The sequence below is a fragment of the Anomalospiza imberbis genome, chromosome 5 (assembly GCF_031753505.1).
Source record: "Anomalospiza imberbis isolate Cuckoo-Finch-1a 21T00152 chromosome 5, ASM3175350v1, whole genome shotgun sequence".
NCBI classification, from domain to species: domain Eukaryota; kingdom Metazoa; phylum Chordata; class Aves; order Passeriformes; family Viduidae; genus Anomalospiza; species Anomalospiza imberbis.
In genome coordinates, this window is record NC_089685.1 from 6,209,318 (window position 1) to 6,230,802 (window position 21,485).

The 21,485-nt window shown below is 43.9% G+C and overlaps 1 protein-coding gene across 3 annotated transcripts in view; it reads left to right on the forward strand.

The window, feature by feature from the left end:
- Positions 1-6,107: 6,107 nt before the first annotated feature.
- CAMK1D (calcium/calmodulin dependent protein kinase ID) overlaps positions 6,108-21,485 on the forward strand; it is a 208,770-nt gene continuing 193,392 nt past the window's right edge. For 2 of the 3 annotated variants that reach the window (XM_068189489.1, XM_068189487.1), the window contains exon 1: positions 6,108-6,444. In XM_068189489.1, coding sequence (XP_068045590.1) covers positions 6,353-6,444 — 92 coding nt within the window. In that variant the 5' untranslated portion in view covers positions 6,108-6,352. The remainder of the gene's footprint in view (positions 6,445-21,485) is intronic. The other variant, XM_068189488.1, reaches the window with a different exon arrangement.

The window sequence follows — 21,485 nt, forward strand, 5'->3', positions numbered from 1 at the left end:
GCTGAGGGGGGGTTTATCCTGGAGAAAAGGAGGCTCAGGGATGATCTTATCCCTCTCTACAACTCCCTGACAGGAGGCTGTAGCCGAGTGGGGGCTTGTCTCTCTCCCCAAGTAACATGGGGCAGGACAAGAGGAAGCGGCCTCAACCTGTGCCAGGGAAGGTTTAGATTGGATATTAGAAAAAAAAATTCTTTACTAGTAGGGTTGTAAAGCACTGACACAGGCTGCCCAGGGAAGCGGCTGGGTCACCAGCCCTGGACGTATTTAAAAGACATGTAGATGTGGCATTTGGGGACATTAGTGGTGGCCTTGAGAGTGCTGGCACTTGATGATCTTAAAGATCTTTTCCAATTTAAATGATTTTACAGTGTCAAATTGGAAGTATTTGGGAACCTTGGTTTTTTTTTTTTTTTTTTTTTTTTTTTTTTTTTGATATTTTTGCAGCTTTTCAGTCCTTACTTCATCACCCAAAATTCTTTCAATATAAATTTTGGAGAAGTAAAGTCCCAAAGTATTCCCCTCAAAATGCAAGTGTGCAAAGCCAGTTCTGCCAAATTAACTAGAGAAAGATCCAGTTCTCATTTTTACCAGTACTTATTTCATTACAGATCACTGATCTCAACAGGTGCAGCCCGTTGGATCCTGAGCCAAACCTTCAACTTCACAGCCCAGGGACTGAGAGAGGAGGTGTGTGAGCGGGGTTTGTGTTGGCCATGCAGCTCTCTAAGGTTATGAAAAATCCAGTGATTTCACACTGGGTGCTTGGCACCAGGGAAACACCAAGATTTGGGAGCCCAGAGCTCAACATCAGGAACTGAGTGGGATGTGTGGTTTTGCCCTAACTTTTGTCCCTGGGAACATCTCCTGTCCCTCCTCCCCCTGTCCTGCCCATCTCTCATCCATTCCCTGTTCCCTGTCTGTGTCCTGCCAGCTCTCCCATTGCCCACATCCAGAAACACCCCTTTGTTGTTTCTCTCTCTTCTGCGTTGGCAGTGATAGGGTTTTTTTTTTTCCTCCCAATACACTTTTATATGACCGTGATTTACGACCCTGGGTTTAAAGATTTATTGCAATGCACACATGGCACAGCAGCCTCTAAGTGATGTATTTAGCCTGGTTGTTATTCTCTTATATAGCAATTTTTCCAAAGTAAAACAAGCAGCCTCATGTTGTCACAACTATTGTCCTCTAACTTCTGAGGTTTATTCTGATGGGAATAAAACCAGGGAAGAGAAGCAACTTAAAGAGGTTGGCTGGCATCTGTAAATCTCACAAGTAATGTAAGCACATGGGAGCTTAACCAGGCACCAGATGGTCTTCAGGCAAATAATTGCAGGTTGAGGATTCACATCTACATCAGCTCTTGTTCATTCCTCTTTACAGAAATGGTTAAAAACCCGACAGGAATTTAAACTCCCTCCTCCCACTGAGAAAAGCAGCAATGGCAGAAACCATCTATCACCTCTCCCTTGCTGTTGCATGTTTTAGGACAGTGTTTTACCTAGGATGAGCAAGGGCCTTAGGTCATCTTACAGAGCTTAAACTGATCTAAGGCTCTAATGGGCTTAAAGGTGGTGGAAGGACATTGATTATATTTAACCCTTAAACCCCACAAAACAACCGTGTATTTAAGACAGGCAGAAGTCTCTTGTTTGGCATGGATTTGTGTTCCTTTCTTCACATGCATCATCTTGATGTACAGACCAGGTCAAAGTCCCCTAAAATCACTGAGAAATCTTAAATCAAAGGAGCACTGCTGTTGGCATCAGCAGCAGCAGGTTCAGCCTTCTGTTGTGGACGTTCTTAGACCCAAGTTTATCTTTTTCTGTACTGAACCTGTGGTGTCAAAACTGATCTGGAAAACATCACAACCCAACCATATCCAATAGTTTCACCTGTGGTGAAAATCCAAAACCTGTGGTTCCCCATCAAAATGCACCTTTCCAATTGCAGTCTTAAAAATTACTATCCAATTAAAGGAATAGCAGCTATTATTTTTTAAAAATAATCAATTTTCTCATTTAAATAAACATTTGAAATTTACATTTAAGAGAAACAATTTTGTCTCTCTCTTTTATGCAAGCAAAGTTTTTAATAATTTTATTTTTTCATGACTAAGCATAATACCTAAGAGGATTTCCTCCAAATTTCCAAATGGGGCACAGGCTGGAGATGCAGCATCCCCACCATTGGAAATGCCAAGGAATGCTGTGACTTTGGATGGAAATATTACCGTGCTAGTCAGAACGGGCATCTCAAAAAATTAAGACCTGTGCTGCCAAATTTGAAGATGCCTTGCCCCAGGATTTTACTTCATCTCAGGCTTGTCTCAGAGGCTACAAAGCATCCAAGATGTCATTTTGCTTTGAGTTTCTGGCCAAGGTCTACACTCGTGTATGACAGCGTTGCTATCACTGCCCATGGGAGCAGACCAGCACTAAAACAACTGGCTCCTCCTCTGTGTGTGTGACAATAATCCACCTTCTCACTGGGATCGGCCCAATTTATTTCTGTCACAAGCAGAAAACCCACTGTCTGAGGTTGCTACGTGGTAGGGAAGGCAACAGAGAACAGCTGTGGGCTTGAGTGCTGTTTGCTTTACACTGATGGTGCTCCGGCACTTGAACGTGAGGTTTTAACCCTAAACATGGCCAAGGATGTGTGGGTGCTCATCTCCTGAGCTTGGACACCAGCAGCTGAGACACAGCCACGTTTCTGATGTTCTTGCAGAAAAGCATCAATAGTGCTGATTTGTAATTGGAAAGGAAGATTATATTGTATGACTCAGAAATGACGTTGGGGAAGAGGTCCGATATTATGATATTTAAGCACAGGAAAACCAGGTTGTCAGTGGAAAACCTTGAAAAAGAGACATGACTCCTTTATTTATGGTTGTGATAAACTGCTTTGCACAGTGCCCATATGAAGGGTCAGCAGTGAACGTGGCCAAGCACAGCCATACCACACATGACCAGCCCCAGAATCAGTCGGAAGGACCAAGCAGTAACAATACAGTTTCAAACACTGCTCCAAAAATCCTATCACTTTATCCTGAAATAAAATATCTCATCTAGAAGTCAATTTTGAATTTCTCCCCTAAATTCACAGTATTTCCAGAGAAGACCTTAAAAACCAGTTGGAACTTGTCCATCTGCAGTGTCAGGGTTTGTTGTTTTGCTGCATGGAGTGGCTGGGGGCATGTGCAGCTTGTGCAGCTGTTTCAAACACACGTCAGCCACGCCTGCTCATTAGCTGTTTTCTGATACAGCCCTTGGCAGAGCTGCAGAGCAGGCCCAGGTAATGAGAGATGGCCTCTGTGCAGCCACTAAAAGGGCTTGAGTTGATGCTTTATTGTCAATCTTAATGCTGGCATTTCTGTGCGTTTCATTTTACCGCTCTATTACTGTTCTTGTAATTGGGTTGTGGTAATTAAACATTGAATGCAGCCGTGCACCTCCCCGCAGCTGCAGCACGCCCTGCTACTTGCAGCCACTCCAGAGAGAACTTTCCATGTAAGATTTAAATTTTTTAGAAATACCTGCTCTTCAAATAGCTACAATAGCTCTGCAGGAGCCTGTCAGTCAAGCAAGATTACAGACTCCCTAAATTCAGGCTGACATGACAGACTGTAATGACTTTGAAGGGGCTTTTATGGTCTATTGTGCCAGTGGTCTCTGCCTAACAGAAGCATCTCCTACACTTCTCATTAAAACTGTAATGCCTCCAGAGACTTCTAAACTATCAGTTACTTCAAATGTGAGTTATTTAACAACAACAACAAAAAAGCGCATTAATGCTATACAAAGGGTGTAGGAGAAATAAGGAAAATAGAATTTAGATTTTACACAATTTTGATGCTGACAAATTGCAGCATTGCCAAGGATTTGAGCAATTTTAAGTAAAAGTTTTGCTTGCTGAAAGCTGAAACGGAGAAGTGGATGGCACTGTCTGTACAGTGAGACTTTAATGTGATGCCATAGGGACCAATGTGGTATCATAAATAAAAGTGGTGGATGATTTTGGGATGCCATAGCCCCAAGGTAAGTTACAATGCTCATCTTCTGGATGGATGGAGCTCTTTGGCCTCCACCATGCTGGAAGTCAGGGCAGACCATCACACTTGCCCTTCCTGGCTTCACACTCTCAATCTTCTCCTGAAGGCAGGAGCATGGCATTTCTAATACCACATGATTTACATGTGAAAGAGAGAGAAAATGTCACAGCGGTGCTGTTTGAAGGGCAACTTGGATTTGGTAGTCAGCTGCATGTTTTTAGGTCAGTCACATCTTTCATTTCCCAGGTATGCAGTGGGGTTGTGAGGCTCCCTGGGGACTCCTGGTGACACTTCCATGGAGTAGCTGTAAATCCTGAGGGTAGTGAGAAGATGGAAGTAAGTCAGGAGCAGAAGGAAATCCGTTCCAAAGCTCATGCTGTGACAGCACACAAACATCCATTGCAGGAAATCCCAAGATGTTTGGCCTGTCCATGAGGCTGGACAGCCACCAAAGCATCAGAGGGCTGCAGTGAAAAACCGCAGGAGCTGGCACACGCAAAGCCACACAGGAGTGGCTCTGCCCAGCAGAGGGTAGCATTGACCAAACACCCCAACCTGTACTCCAGGTTTTCACTTCCACCCACCTACGAATGCCCACCTCTGCCACAGCCCCTCTGAGATGAGAGGCACAGCTTAGCCCACACCCGGGGAAAGCCTCATAGGCTGACACTGCAAATTCTGCTCATAAATTACAAGAAATCTGGAAAATCAGCTTCCAGAATAGAATTTTAAGGAATCTGTTAAAAGACACAATACGTGTTTAACAGTAAAGTGCATACAGTTGTATTTGTTTTAAAGTAAATGTTATTTAGCTCCTTGTATTTGGATTTATTTTCAGGTCCTGATATGATGATCAGGTTTGGAATTGGTCAGATTTGGGGCTTCTCCTGAGGCACCAGAGTGCCTGTATTGCCAACAGCAAAGCCTCTGATTTGGTCACCTAACTTGGGTGTCCCAGAAGAATTGCACTTTTTAGTGCCTTATATACTGTAAAACTGAAGCCAAAGACCTTAACCATAAACAACTCTCAGTTAGCGCAGACTATCATTTTCTCTGATGTCTGACGAATCCTGCCTGTCACCCCGCATCAGAGCTCAACCCATGCCCGATGTGACGACGCTAGAGGTCTCAGTGTCGCTGAGAAAAAGCTGCTTTTAGCAATAATCCCAGCCACGCGCGTGTGTGACAGTGCGAGACGCCCATGCTCGGACGGCGGTGCCGGCGGGTGGGAGCGGTGCCAGGGCCGGACCCCCGGCGGGGCTGCGCGGTGCCCATCACCGGCCCCGGGCTGCCTGGCCCCTCTTAGGGTGCCCCTTGCTTCGAGGGCTGTGCTGGGTGAGGGGGGCTCTTGCTGAGGGATGTTGTAACACCCCAGGACTGTGCGTGCGTGTGCGAGGCAGGTGGGCACCGCCGCCCCCGCGCATCCCGGCGCAGCCCCGCGCAGAGCCCGTCCAGGCAGCGCGGCCGCTTGTGGTGTGCTTTTTTTTTTTTTTTCTTCCTGGCTTTCCTTTTTTATTTTTTTTTTCCTCCTCGCTGCTTTCCCTCCCCTCCCGTTTGACGTGCGTGGTTTTGGTGCAATGCGAATTATCTTCATTCAGTCAGGAGGGGCAGCGCCAGGCAGCAGAGCAGCGGCGGGGCTGCCTCCTCCTTCTTCCTCCTCCTCCTCCTCCGCTTTCTCCTCTTCCTCCTCCTCCTCCCATTGCCATAACAACCACGCACAGCCGCTGCGCCCGCGGGGCCGCTCCGCACCGCACCGCGCCCGGCAGGCTGAGCATCCCATGGGGCCCCGCACGGGGGTGGGGGAAGAGAAACAGTGACCTCCCTCCAAAAGAAAAAAAAAAAAAAGAAAGAAAGAAAGAAAAGAAAAACAAACAAACAAACAAACAAACAGAAAAGAGGGACTTTTCGGCGGGGCGGGTCAGTCAGGGAGCAAAGTGACCCCAGGACGCGGGTGCGCGCAGCTGCTGCGCGGGGCGCAGGAGGACGGAGAGACGGGGCAGCCCCGCCAGCGGCTCCGCGGGGGGGGCGGAGGAGGGGAGGGAAGGGGAGGGAAGGGGGGGAAAGAGAAAGTTGGGAGGAAATAGCCCAGGAAAAGTGACACTCGCGGAGCCCGCCGGAGCGCGGAGGAAATAAAAGCGGCGGCGGGCAGGAAGTGTGAGGAGGAGGAGGAGGAAGGGGAGAAGAAGGAGGCGGAGGAGGAGGAAAAAGAAGAAGAAACAGCAGCAGCCGCTGCCGCCGCGGCAGAAAAGAAAGCAAAAGCCGCCCGGCGCGGCATCCGCGGGGCTGCGCGGCGCGGCCATGGCCCGGGAGAACGGGGACGGCGGCGGCTCCTGGAAGAAGCAGGCGGAGGACATCAAGAAGATCTTCGAGTTCAAGGAGACGCTGGGGACGTAGGTGGCGGGGTTTGGCTGCGGGGCCGGTGGCGGGCGCGGGCGCTGTTCCTTCCCCCGGGGATGCGCGGTCGCCCCGCGGGTGGGTGCGGGTCCCTGCGCGGGGATTTGCGCACCCGCGGGTGCTGCTCCGCGCCCCGCGCATCCATCCGAGCAAGAAGTCGGAGCGACCTGGGAACACGGAGAAAAATAGAACTGTGGGGCAGGAGGTGGGCTAGCATCACCCCTCACCCTCCCCCCATGCCCCCCCAAAAGAGCGATAAAAAGGAAAAGCCCCGAGTGTCTTAAAATATTCATAGAAAAAGGAGACCGGGGAAGGTTTTTTTTCTTGATAGTGCAACTGTAAATAAATGCGGTCTGACTTGCACGCTTCCCCTAAAGCCGATGGCTGCAGCTATTCGTGGACAGACGAGCAGAAATAATCGGAGTGGATTGGATGTGTTTTAGCTACGATGCTTAGCTGTTGTTGGGCTTTATTTGCTTTATTTATAGTGGCGGGGCATAAAGATTAGCAAAACGTTAGAGTTGGTTTATTATTTTTTTTTTTTTTTGTGAAGGCTGAGAAAAAAACACGCACAGATGGTGCAAGGAAGCGGGGTACAGGCTGGTGCCTTTTTGGCTGAGCAAAGAGTTTTATTTTTGTTTAAAGTGATTTTCTCACTCGGGATATTAGGAAGGTAGGGAGCCGGGAGTGCTGGAGGAGCCGGCGCACGGGCTGTGTGTGTGTACATTGTAGTTGGAGTTGGGTTGTATTGCGAGCGCTCCTCGTAGCTGTGTCCCCACCGCTCCAGTTGAAACTTCAAGCGTGTCTCAAAACGAAGCGTTGTTAATCCCAAGTAGTGCTTTTCCTACGCTCCGTGCCACTTCCAAAACACAGCTGAACAAGTTTTGACTGTAACAGTTGAGTTTCTTTCTGCTTCCAAGGGAAGGCTCCCGGTAACCAGAGTATTCCTGGTTCGTGGGCTCGCTGGTTTCCTATAAACAGGCTGAGAGTAGGAGCCAGGCTGGAGGTTTAACATGGAGGTGGGTCAGCAGCTCTGCCGTGATGGGCTTGATAGCACAGCCCTCAGGAAAACACCGACTTAGCAAATCAAATTAATGTCTGTCCAGGTCTCTGAAGAAGCAAAATGCAGCCTAAGAGCCAAGTGTTGTGATGTATTCTTGTCACCCTCATTGACTTTTTTGCCGTGAGAATTTCATGCTGGGAGAGACGTGCCCTGCTTTGTCACCTTAGGTGTGCAGTGCCCTTCCTGAGCAAAGGGGTGCTGGGGAGGAAAGTTTTGATGCTCTGAGATTTGTTGGAGCAGCAGGACAATTCAGTGGGGTTCCCATTGTACAGCTTTCTGAGATCTCTGTGGTTGTGGTGTTGAAGCCACCTGAGAGGGTTAATTTGTGCTGCTGAAGAGGTTCAGGAGGAATTATTGCTGCGGCCTTGATCCAGATCCTACTGTAGTTAATGGGAGCTGGTGTAGGTCCCAATGAAGGTAAAGCTGGTCAGAGTTAATAGTTATGCATATTAGCATGGCTGTTGCAAATTAAATTCATTAAATATGGCCAATTTGTGTCTCAAATTATTAACTGAGCCTCACAGTTTGGTAAGTCCTTTCTAATGGGAGTGGAAGCTGTGAAGTTTTCCAACTTGACTTAACAGTCAATCTAGAAAGTTTTAGAAAATTAAAAGAATTGGATTACGAACCTGGGCCCGCATAGAGAGAATAGAACTGTTTTCTTTTTTAGCCATAGCTGTATTTAATTATGAATATATATGTGTTTAGCAGCCTACACATGGATTACCGTCTGTTTGTGCATTCCTTAGCTTGCAAGGGCAGGCTGATAATCAGAAGATTTGAATCTGAGTTTTGGTTCTGTCCTTGGCCACTCACCAGTGCTGCACCTGCAGTTCCTACCATGTCTGGTATGACTTACCAAGATGTGAAGCTTCTAAAAAATTTAGGCCATTGCTGTGCAAATCATTAAAGTGCCTGTTCCATTTCCACTGAAGGCAGTGAAGGGAGGTTCACTGACTTGAGCAGCCAATGCACAGGGTCCAGGTGCCTAAATGATGGGAAACACTCTCAATTACTGATAAGAAAGTATTTAAATAAGAATTAAGCTATGTAAGTATAAATAGATTTAAAGTATTTGCACCAAAATGTTTTCCTCTGGCATTATTTAGGAGCAGGGTTAAAATCTGCTTTGATCCCTCCTGCACTGTAAAGCTGAGCTATGTTGGACAGCCAGCACTTGATCTCACTGGCTAATAGATTTTTCTCTAGAATGGAGTGAAAAACTTGGCATGTCACATGAAATGTACTGGATTGTAGTAACTGTATTTTGCATTTCTCTGCCATTCCATTTCAGGATGCCAAAGTGCTAAAAGCACTTTTAACAGAAAAACAGCCCTTTTTCATGCAGCTGTCTTAACTGCCTGTGGTAAAATTGGCTAGAGAAAGAAAAGCACTAAACCCCCAAATCAGCGAAGAAAGTAGAAAACAAACTTTAAAAGCATATTTTATTTCAAGTGCATTGATTTGTGAATGTTGAATCTATGTGTACACCTTATTAATGATTTGTTCTCAGAAAAGAGCCTTTCATCCGAATAAAGGCTATTCAGCAGATCTTTAACGCGGGAGAGTTGAAATTTGCTGGAATTATTAAAAAGATCCTAAGTCAGTTAATCATGACATCCTTTGGGCTTCAAGGAAACTCTAATGACTACCCAGCTCTCCCTTCCAGAGCTGGAATAAATTATTTACACATCCCTGTAAATCTTGTCCAGCCACACTGATGCTGAAATTGAATTGGATGTCATGCCCAGATGTAAGAAAGCAGCCCTTTTCCACCCAAGGAACTGTTTCCTTTGGTGGCTGAGGTCTATGTTGTTTGCTCTGCTCTGTGCTGTTGGACAATAATGTTTTTCTAAAGAAGTACCAGCAATGCAGTGGTTGGCTCAGATGTACCCAAACCTGTATTTACCCTGTTCTGTATTGATCTAAATATTAAGGCATGTGCCATCTCCTTTTGGGGCTGCCATCTCTCAGGTACAACAAAAGAAGAGTGTCAACAAAAATTTTTGATAACAGTAGTCAATTATAGTGTATTTTATAACACATAATTATTGGTATAGTTTATATGTTATTATATTACAATATGTACGATGGTCCCGATCCATTCTTGGGCTGTGCCAGTCCATGTGGGACAGTGCACCACACTCCATATGCACAGGTTCATTGAGTGCCCCTTTTGGAACTGGACCTGTTTACTGCTGAGCCATTGACAGTGAAATTACAAATCCTGAAAAAGTAGCTAGGAAAAAATAAGCAAAAAAAGTCAAAGATAAAATAAAATCAGAGCAATGGGCCAGATCCTCAACTAACGTAATTTAGAATCCCTTACAAGTCAAGACAGGTGTGCTTGAGGAAAGAAGAGGATCTGACTCTTGTCTCATTAAATTTCCACAAATTCACCTATTGTAGCTCTACTCAGTTCCCCCTGGAAGACAAATTGAGAGGGGAATTGAGGGCCTGTATGGAGAGGAGGATTTCTGCCGCAGCCCTTAGGAGACATGAAGTTTCACAATAGCACGAATCTGATGAGTGATCACAGAAATACCACTTTTTTTCCCTCCACATTTAAAATATATTATGTGTAAGGCATATTAACCCTTAGATTTTGATATCCAAGAAATAATAAGAAACACCATGCCATCCAGTAGTCAAAGAGGAAGCTTGCATCACTTGATCTGCCTAATTAGATCAACCCCACATTTCTAAGATATCTGTAATTAGGCCTAATTGAAATCAGAGTTCTAATATTTAGAAAGGCTCAAACTTAGTAACTATGAAAATACTGGTGCTGTCCTTAAAAATGATGTGGTAGATTCCTCAAAGCTTTGTAAGGATAACAGAGGGAGTTGGATGGATATAGCCATAACATAGTAAGAGCTGGGTGGGAAGACAAATACGCTTCAAGTAAATTTCCAGCACTTTCCTAAAATACAGTATAGAGAAAAACATATGGGTGGTTCTGTTTTTCTCAGGGGCTCTGTGGTAATTTTTGGTTCATCTGTGTCACTTCCACACTCTTACACCATTTGATGGGCTCCTGGCACGCTCTGCGGCTCTTCCACACACCAGTACGTGCTCGTTCATGCTGTGAGATGAAGTCACTCCTCGTCCTCCTCTCGCATCTCTTTTCTCTGTCACACACCCACGTGCCCACAAGCACACACACCGTCACAAACCCGTACGTGCTGTCTGCTGTGTCTCTGTCCTCTCACGTCCTTCACGGTGCCCTTCCCTCCACGCAGCCTCACCCTGGCACTCCGTGAGCTGATCCTCCTCCTGCTCCTGTCTGGGTTTGGGTGGTCAGACCCTCATGGGGGCTGTGCCTTGGGCCAGCCTTGGCTCCCAGTGCTGAGAAGGTGCTGGTGGCACGGACAGGTCCTGGCAGGGGCCCCTCTCTAGAGGGGAGGTGCTGGGAGGTCCCAGAGGGCTCAAGATCTGGTTGCCTCTGGTCAAAGATCCTGCCTTTTCATCAACCGGGCGCCAAAAGCACTCGTGTTGGATTCACACACAGATCATCTCTGTTCAGCCATTTAACTTGAGGCACCATGCAAGTTACTCAGTTCTTCCCTTCTGGTTTTGGAAGTTCTCAAGACGTAAAGGAAGACGTTGATATTTGTGTTTTCCTTGGCTCGATGCCCCCTGTGATGATTGAGGGGTTTGTCTGATTTTTGAGTTTCTGCTGACATTACCAGCAATTGCTGCCTTTCTTTTATGACACCTCAGTGAGGCAGCAGCAGCTGTCAGATTGTTTCATATTTTCCTTAGTTCAGTATTTTCCCTTTTTTTTTTTTTTTTAATTAAAGAAACCTTTCACCTAAAAAAAAAAATCTTCAGGGGAGAAAATGCAGTATCCCAAAGGGCTAAAGTTGAGGTGCAGGTTTTCAGGAGCAAAGCTGATGAACCACTGGAGCAAACCATGAAGGCAAGTGGAGCTCATCTCCTCTGGGATGATTTTCTGGGAGCTCTGAAAGCTCTCAGGCTACAAGCAGCAGGAAAATGCCTCTTGTCCATGTTTACAGAGAAAGATAGTTCATGGTAATTTCTGACCTTAAAATCCATAACTCTGGGAATCTCACTGTCAAACCCATGTGAGGTCAGGGATAATTTGTTCTAAGAGGTGCTTATAGCACTCTCTCAAATCTGTGGGAGGAGTGAAAGCTGAGGTCCAAATATTAATGTTTAACTTAGTGGTGTGAAACAACTCAGATGTTTTAGTTTGTGTATTCTATTTAGCAAAAGCAGAAAAGTACTGTTAGGACTCCTTTAAGGTGATGCATTTTGTTCTAAACCAAGTAATCCTGTTTGCTATCTCCTGGCATAGGTTTCTATCCAGTTTGTTCTCGAAGGCTTAAAAAGAATGAGTTATTATCTTTTGATATAAATTGTTGCTCTTCCTTGAACAGTTACAGAAAATAATAGGTCTTGGGGTTCAGCTGGAATTGAAATGGGAAAGAAAGAAAAGTAAGATGGCCAATGGATTTAAAGGCTGATGGTGAGAATTGGGAAAAAAATTGGCAGCCATTGGTGGGAAGGGCTTTTTGACAGCTCTCCAGCTCTGGTTCACAAGTGCATTTTGGAAAGTGCTTGTTTTGGGAAGCAGTGTAGCCTAAAGGCCAATTTTCTTTCATCATGTGAAATTAAGATTTCAAAATACTCAATAATCAAAAGCTTTCAGGTGAATACATAACTGGAGACACACAGTTGCTGTATTGTCAGCTCACATACGTGCTCATGCTTCCTTTGTTAGCCTGTTTGTCTGCTAGTTTTGATGCCTTGCCTCATTTTTTTCCCTGCCTTGTCTCTTTTTCTGTGGATATTCTCTTTCAAGTACGCCTTGGTCCTGTCTGAGCTCCCTGCTGCCAGAGGATACCTGCTCACCTGCATGCCTGTGCAGCCAAGGAGGGTGCTTGACCAGCAAGGTGACAGCAAGATATTAGGGTTGGGTTGGAATAGACAGTTTGGGCTTTCTCCTGCTATTTTTCTTCGGAAAATGTGATCCTTGCCTCGGTCAACACTTAATCTCAGTCCTCAGGACTTCAGTATAACAAATATCTACTCCACAACTTCTCTTTGTGTAGGGCAAAGCATGCACAAAAACGTTGGTGTTTTTTGGCAGCCGCAGCAGTAGCTGACACCCCAAAAGGTCCCAACAAGCAAAACCCAGAGGGTGAAGAGGTGGTGGATGGAGCTAAACCCAACTCTTTGGAGCCCTACAGCAGTCCTTTAACCAAAAGTCTCTTGTTCCCATCACAGCCACAACACAGTGGGTGTGAGAGCCTTCTTCGCCGCCGCTCCCGCCATCTGGAGCAGCCTGTCTGCTTCCTTCACCCTCCATCTGCTTTCACACAGGAGCTGAAATATCTCTCTATGTATGTCTTCCTTTTTGCCTCTTTTTCTCTCCACCTTGGATACTGACCTCAATTATTTTTGTTGTCCTTCACACGCAGTTCTCCTGACTACGTGCAGAATATTAGCTGGGGTTAGTTAATCCTTTCAAGCATCCAAGGATACAATTAATATTGAATAAAGTAGTATTGTTTTGGTCTGCTTGACAATAACAGGCATTTATAATAGGATTCTGAATTTATTGCCAGTAATGGTATTCACTTAACCGGTGACTCACAGTTTATATTCATGATTACTTAATAGGACCTAATTTTCTAGTCATTTTAGATAGCAGGAAAACAAGTTGGAACTAAGCGGGTCCTGTTAGTAAACAGGTAATGAGTGAAAGGAGGGAGAAAAAATTCCTCGGGGCAGCGATCTGTCATTTTCACTGGAATTCAAACCACCTTGCATTTCAGTGCTTCTCTGTAAATAATAATTAACAACAATAACAATAATTTGCAAACATATGTGTGTGATTGGGCTGTTGTTGAATGACAAATAGCTGGCTTAGCAATCAGAATATGTCTCATTTCTAGCAATCATAGTGTTCCTTAAAACCTTTCCATCAAATCTTAACACCAATATGTTTTTTTATTATATGACTTGGCGGTTCCTATAATTTTCCTACGAATGTTGTGCCAATCACTTTTGAAAAAGAAAGCTATAAATAACAGATTGTTAATAAACTTTTTGAGGCCCTTTCACTGATGTTTCCATGTTGAAAGCTGCATATTGAGTTTTATGCCAGAATTACTCACCAAACAGATTGTATAAGGTTAAATCACTCTTAAGCAGAATTTTTTGGCTGAGTTAAAAGGCCTTTTTTTATTATTTTTTTTTTAACACTGGATGTGCTAAGAAAAAGCTACTGGGAAGCTCTGTTTTGGATCTGATCTATGTGTAGAACAGCTGAGCACAGTGCTGGGGATCCTCTGTAACAATAGCTCACTGATTTTGCTTGATCTCTTCCTGAGCAATATCACGGGTCACAGTCAAATATCAACAGTTTAGGACAACTGGACTGCATCAGATTAGTTCTTAAGATACCTTTTTCAAGAGTGAAATGAGAAGAAGCAAATGACAGGAAACATGCTGGATTCGTTGTATTGAGGACTTATTTCTATTTTTATTTTTGCTTTGGTTTTCTTATATCTCAAGTTGGAGAGAAACCAAACAGTTTCAGTCTTCCTAGAGTCTCCAGGAGGAACAAAAAGGAGGTACTTGTAATGATGCAAATGAACAGGAGCAGCAACAGGCATCTCCCTGCTAGATCCTTTCCTTTGCACTTTTTTTCTTCAGGATTCTTCTCATTTTCTTGCTCTTAATGCTCCCACTAATTTAGGTTGAGGATTTGAAGATATGTTCTTTCAAGCCTGAACACCTGAAAATTGGGAATTACATCTGAATCTTAACTCCAGCCCTATGCAGGGGACTCTCCTGCTTCTTTTAGCAGCAGGCACTGTGTCAGCACCAATGTCCTCAAAATATATTTATTTGTATGTGATTCACCTAGGGTCATCACATATAAATTATTTGTACTAGTTAAGGTTTGAAGATGCAAAGCACTGTCTCTGGGCTGTTGGTAACAGCGTGGGTGCTTTATTGCTGTGTTGTTTCAGCTGCTCAGAGGAATCCAGAGCTGCCCAGAGCTATAAAGAGCTGGAACAGTCCAGGCAGTTCTTGGGGTGATGTGGGATTGCTCCCAGCAGGATCCCAGCCTCCCAGCCCAGCTTAAATAATTCAAAGGACCAAGCTTCTACCAGGCATGTTTTCCATACAAACTCACCGTGACCCTACTGCCCCACTGTGATGAGAAAGGGCAGAAATGATGGAATCTATTGGATGAAAAACTGAAAAAAACCCAAATTACATAGAAAATCCAAACAACATAAAAGAGAGCTGAAGGGAGAGAAGAGCACTTAGAGGCTTTGCAGCCACATGGAAAACTCCTCTGGGGAAGGCACAGGTTGCTAATCAAATTCAGCCATAGTTGAGAGCGATTGCTGGAGCATCCCTGGATCATCCTTCACTGTTATTTTGAGTTGGCTTGGAGATTTCCTCCCACTGCTCACTCTTGTCTTCTTCTGCCTCTCAGTGTAAGTAACTCAGCATGATGTGCCCAGCCATGAAGCCTGTGGTGTTTTGGAAATTTTAGGCATAGCAAAGTGCTTGGTGTGTGCTGCCAGTGGCACAAGACACTGTGAGCTCATTAACTTGATTTGTGCTCTCTATGCTGTTTTCTTGAATAACACCTGTACAAATTCAAAGGCTTTGTCTTTCACTTTGGGACATTTTGTAGATGCAGCCTGAGCTATCTTAAGGACTATCTAAAGCTCTGGGATCAGCATCAGCCTTACACCTCTGCTTTAATGGGATTTCTTGCCGTAGGGGTGTAATTAATTTGTTCAACTTTTTTTGAGGGGAAAATCTGATACTGTTAAGCTTTTCCATGGGCTGATGATGAGCATCACAAAAACACCACCTCCTTCTCTGGGTGTAAGCCATAGTGTTTTGAGACACCTTCTCTAGCATAATTACATAGCAACCTGAATATTGCAAAGCAAACAAGCTCTCCCTCCCAAAATAAAATGCTCTCAAATGTAAAAAAAGCACCATGAAACAGCAGAAACTTCTCTCATCTCTTCTAGGGAGAGAAGAGGGGGGCAAACAACACACAGCTTGTTAGCCAAGTTGCTTGAAGCACTATGAGAAGATGCTTAGATAAAAACATTAATGGAGCAGAAAAACAGTGTGGCTCCTTTTGGCCTAATGACCCGGGCACTGGAGCATAAGAGGAATAATTTAGAAGGAAGGGAAATGTCCCCTGTCACAGGTTTGAGTTATGCCTTTTAGGAAGGAGGAGACTATATATTTAGGTGTCAGAGGAGAATGTACCAAGAAATGAGCTGAAAAAAAATGGTTCTCAAAAGCACGTAGACACAGGGTATAGAGGTACTGCAGGCTGCAGAGAGATTTCTGGTCTTGGACATGTTAAGGTGTATCTGGAGTAATTTTACTGGCTAATTTTCCTGTCCATAGCCATGTAATTTATGTCATAGACATAAATTTTATGCTCTTAAGAGAGAGACCCTGAAAGAAAAAAAACTTGGAGAGCTTTGTAGGCAAGTGCATTGAATGAGTGTCTCTGACGAATCTTGTATTTTTAATGGAAAGCAATGAACACGATTAAAGGATTCCTGAGTAACAGCTGAGATGACTTGTGCCCAGAAAGCAAACGTGTTCCCTTTTGCTGCTGTTGGAAGGGAATATAACAGGCACTAAAGCTGAGAACAGCTGCAGGTGAGGGGAAAGATGAAAGGAGAGCAAAGGGGCAAAGCAGAGCAATGGGATTCAGCTGCAGCTTAATTGACTCTAGAGACTTTTAAGTCCCCCTCCTTGTTCATGAGCTGGAAAAACTCATAGACATGGGTCTTTTGGACAGGACAGCTTGCACTGTACCAGTACACTTCCATACTTTTCAATGACCACTAAAATGACTGGCAGCTTCAGTGCCAGTGTTTGCCCTGGAGATTGTGTGGTGTTGTGACATCTTTGTCTTGCTCTGCCACGTGGTTGTGAGGAAAGTGGAGGAGCCCTTTATATACATATAAATAGGTACAGTGCCTATGTGTGTGTGTACAATATTATATATAGATAAAATGTGTATAAATGTATGTATACCCACATAGTAAAAATACTATATATAGAGAGATATAGAGCCATAAATAGCCCTTTTTTTTGCCAAACAGCACGTTGTTTGGCTTCATTAATGAATACATAGACAATGGCTTGTGCCATTTGGCAAAAGCTCTTTAGAGCATTGTGAATGTTGTTAATTTATTCTGTAGTTTGAATTTCTCTTCATATTTGGGTTACATTTAGGGGAAGGCTTAAGCTGTGTGGTGCCCCTGTGTTCAATTAGCTAACGGGGATGAACCCAAACAAATGAGAAGTTAAAAGCACAATGGTCCTTCCCTGTCCTCCTGTCCTCCACCTCCATGTTGCCTCTGCTACAGCAAACCCCTGCTTTCCATCTCGTGTCTAAAACCTGCAGTTTTGGCTTTGGAGGGTGCCTGTAAAATGTGTACTTAGATGTCTCCTTGTGTGTTGGCTTTGTGGTCGCAGTAGATCTTCCTGAAGTCAGAGCGTAGCACACAAAAGCACAACTGGTTCTCTCTTATTTTCTCTTAAATAACTTGTAGCATCTCAACGTTGCTGTAAAATTCTGCCTTTGATTTCCACAGCTTGGAGGTTTTCCTGTGTGAGTCAAGAGAAGCTCCTGCTACTCAGCAGCAGGCTGGAATAGCAGCATTGTACGTTCCCTACTCTCAGCTCTCAAACATCATTATAAAGTTATCAGGCTGTGAAGGAACAGGTTGCAACTCCACAACAGAAGAGGAAGGGGCTGAACACATCCCACAGGACAGTTCCCATCGTTTGCTGGCTCAGCTGTTTGCAGGGATGTGTTGTGAACTTATTTAATGAAATAATACAGGTTAAAAATAGGTCTCTAAAAAGGAGGTGGGGAAGGGGAGAAGTTCAGAATACAAGAAGTTTTTATTTCTTTTCATTCCATAGATGCTATAAATCAGTGGAGGAATCAGTTGGAGGATTTTTTTTGTCCCTTCTGTCTTGCATCATTAAAAAATTATCAGCCAATACACTGAAATGGTTTGCAAGAGCGACTTTGGCAGGAACAATTTCTGCTTGAGAACAATAAAAAATTAGTAGATGCCAGGTTGAGTTTGTGTGTCAGTGGTTACTGAATTCAACTTAAGAGCTGTAAATGGAACCTATCATCATTTCTTAATGAGATATATGAGAACAAAGAATCACAATGCTTGAATTATCTGTCACGTCTCTATCAGTGCTGCTTAAGCAATTATTCAGTTTGTTCCGTGGTTTGACGGGTAACGTGACAAAAATCAATCTATGAAGCAGATTAAATATAAATATGCAGCACCTTTTTTTTTTGCCTCCCCCCTGGAATGCCATTCTAAAACCTTATGTTTTTTAACCTTACAATCCCTACCCAGTTATCTGTTCTCAGTGGTACTGCTTGGATGAAGTGCTACGCGGCCCATAGTGACATTATTCACCAGATCATTTGTCTTCAATCCATCTCTGGTCTAATGAGACTGTCGTCTGGGCCTCACTAAAAATGAATGATTCATTTCTCTGATGTACAGTGTAAGTATGTTTTTCACTGCTGAGGCTGTGTTTTCCCAGGGTCCTTAAAGAAACCCATCCCTCAGCCCTTATTAACTCTTAAGGTAAATATTTCTGAATATTTTATTCATTTGGCAGCCAATGTAGGAGAAACTTGGTATGAGTTCCCTAGGAGCTAAATAACAGCCATTGTACCTGGAGTTGATGCCATCACCTCTTTTAATACCAGAGCTTTCGTCTTGCTGCAACAGACTGTGAATGGGACAGTCCCATCCCTGTTTGTAGTGGTGGAAATCTGCAGCAACCGCTGATAACAGCTGTCACAGTGGACATAGTGCCATGTTCAGCAGCAGGTGTTCACTGGTCTTACCCTTTTCTTCCATAAATGAGTCCTCAATTCTTTGAATGAAGCTGTGGAACAGAAGAGATAATATTTCCCCCCTCTAAAATGTTTTCACCTCTTGTCTTCTTCATGGGGAACTCATAGATTTTTGTTCCCTGCACAAATAACTCCTGAATTCCCTTAGTCCATTTGTGTTTTAAATAATCTGCAAGATGCCATTGACATACCTGGCTGTGTATCTCATCATGCCTCTTGTATTGTCACCACGCTCTCAACAGAGATGTCATAACAACTTTTAGGGAATTGTGAGTGCTTTTCTTTTTATTTCAGTCAAGGTGACAGGGTTCCAAGAAACCTTTTAAATACACCAGAGGATTGTGTTATGGAAAAGAACAGTATTTCTTAACTTACTGTTACCATGTGACTCCTGTTTCTATAAATTTTGATCAAATCGCGTCCTTACAAAATCTGTGATACTGAAAACTCATATGCTGATATTTTAGTTACATTAATGCATGACATATGGACTTCCAGTATCTGGTTATTCAGTTTCTGCTCCACATCTTGTATTTTTTGGTGACTGTTGAAGAATCTGAATATGTCTGGTATTTCCTTATCTATTATTGGTGTTGCTGTAGTGTTTAGATTGTGGTTTTTTGGCTAACTGTCAAATACTCATGGCTTCATTAAGAAACAGATGTACAGGTCTACACTTTGTTTTTGTAGCTGCACTTTGACATATTGTAAATGTCCTTAATTGATTTTGTTCAGGATAATACCATCTGCTGGCATCTGTTTCTGCTGTGGCTCTTGTTGGATACTTGTGTTCACCATGGTCTATAGGGACAAATTACGGAGTGTCAGCAAGGTATTATGTCCACTTTTTTTCTGAAATAAATGAGAGGAGAGTTTGAACATTGGACAACCTATTACCTACATAATTTCATATGTAGATCAATACGGTTTATTACAGAAAGCATATTTCAGGCAAAAATTGGGCCCTCTATCCATGTAGGGCTCTCTTAATGTGTTGTTGGTGTGTCTGCAAATATATCAAAAGTTGCAGATTGGGAGAAAAAGAGTCTTTGGCTTTATATTTTTCTCCTCATTGATCATGGAGGGATGTGGAATACACTTCTAGATCTTCCTGAAGCCTTTACACAAAACTGTCTAACAAAGTGATGTTAATGCATCAGTTACTGAGTCTTGTAAGCCTTCAACATAGCTAGATATGTTCTGATGTGAAGATTTTGGTGGCAGAAACAGTACTGGATATGCACTAGATGAGAATTCTGCTAAGGGTGCAAATAGGAAAATATGTGCTGTCTCCTTAAAATCCAGAACAAAATTCTTATTTTTGAGTATCCCGCTGTCCTGTTGGATTTAGCTGTCCATATTCCACTCTGTCCTTCCTAGTAGGTAGGATCAGTATTTATGGTGGATTTTATTGCAGTTGCCATGTCTATGTCTGAACTGTGAAATGCAATAGAAATTCCATTTCCTGGCATTCCCTGTCTGTGCTCACGACAAGTGCAGGCAAGCATCAAAAATTATATAGGTCAGGATTTATCTGTAGTGGCCTAACTCTGTTCCAAATAAAAGTAGTGAGAGCTGGCCTTTGATGTCAATGAGACAGCATTAATCCAATTTTTAGATGCTTATGACCCCTTTACCTCTCCACACGTCACATATGCAGTGGTGACAGGGAGAAGCAGGGTCATGCAGGGAAATGAGAGTCCTCCAAATACCACTGAAGGCAGGGAGAGGGGTTGTGCTCAGTGTTTCAGTAGAAGTGGGTCACCAGTCTGAAATATTTGTGTCCCAGCAGGGCTGGATTGTCCTTGAGCTGGAGTAGCCTTTGCTTCACATGGGCAGCATTTGGATGAAAACTTAATTACAGAGAGCCTTCATGGCTGTGCATGTGTGTTAGAGATCACGTGAAAGTAATGGCAAAAGTACAGGTTCTCTTTTGACTTGCCAGTCACTTTCTTTGACCCAGGGTCCCTGCTGCTGCTGATCTTCCACTGCTGGTATCTGCAGGACTGGTGCTCCCATGCTGGTACCCACTCAGGAGTCAGACCTTGTAAAGTCTTGATCTTTAGGGATGATGTGGACTAATGGTGGAGTCAGGTATTGGGTTGAAGAGCACTAGACAACAATTTGGGAGACTTGGGTTTTGTTTCTGACTGTGGCACTGGCCTTTTTTTGTGACCTTGGAGAAGTTGCAGCACCTCACTGTCCTGGTTTCCCCATCTGTCAAACAGTTCCTGACCTACTTTGTAACTCACTTTGAGATCTAACTCATTAAAGCCTGCTATGTGAGATGTTCAGAATGTACTGTGCAAGGTGTTGTTTTTGTCATGGTAATGTGGTAAGAATCTCCCCTCTTGTATCCAAGTATGTTGGGAACTCAGCTGCAATGCTTGTGTTTGGCAGATGATGCTTTGTAGAGAACACAAAGCCAGAATCTGATCCCTTTCCTAAAAATACCACTTTAAAAAGAGGTGGACAGCTCCACCTCAAAAACACTAGAAATGGGACAAAAAAGTAAACCCAACTGAATTGCATTTTGTTTTCTGAAACTGTTCCTGTCTTTCAGTGTGCAGGGAACCCCAGCAAGGCAGAAGGACCTTCCGGAAATGTCTCTGAGCACTCAGCACCAGCCACTGATGGGTTTTGTAGTATAGGTTCATCGGTGGGTGGACATTAGGGAGACACCTGTAAGAACCTGTAAAGCTGTGAGCCAGTTTCCCCCTCCTGTGCAGTCTGTGTTATAAGTGGGAGTCAGAAAATAGAAGCCCTTTTAGCATCACACTGCCAGCAGACTGGGATTTGCAGAGCGGGATAAGGATTTGTGCTGCCCTGAAGAGCCCTCCAATGATAAGGCAATGTGGTCTTGCCTTGAAGACACATCTGCACCATTACCCATGTGTTATCTGCTAATTATATTTTTTAATGTCTCACAGTGTTTGTGCCTCTTGAAAATCAGTTCAGTAGCTAAAGCCAGCACAGTGAGTGGCTACTGAAGTGATAAAGCTTTTTGAAACACCTTCAAAAAACCAGTGAAAGCAATT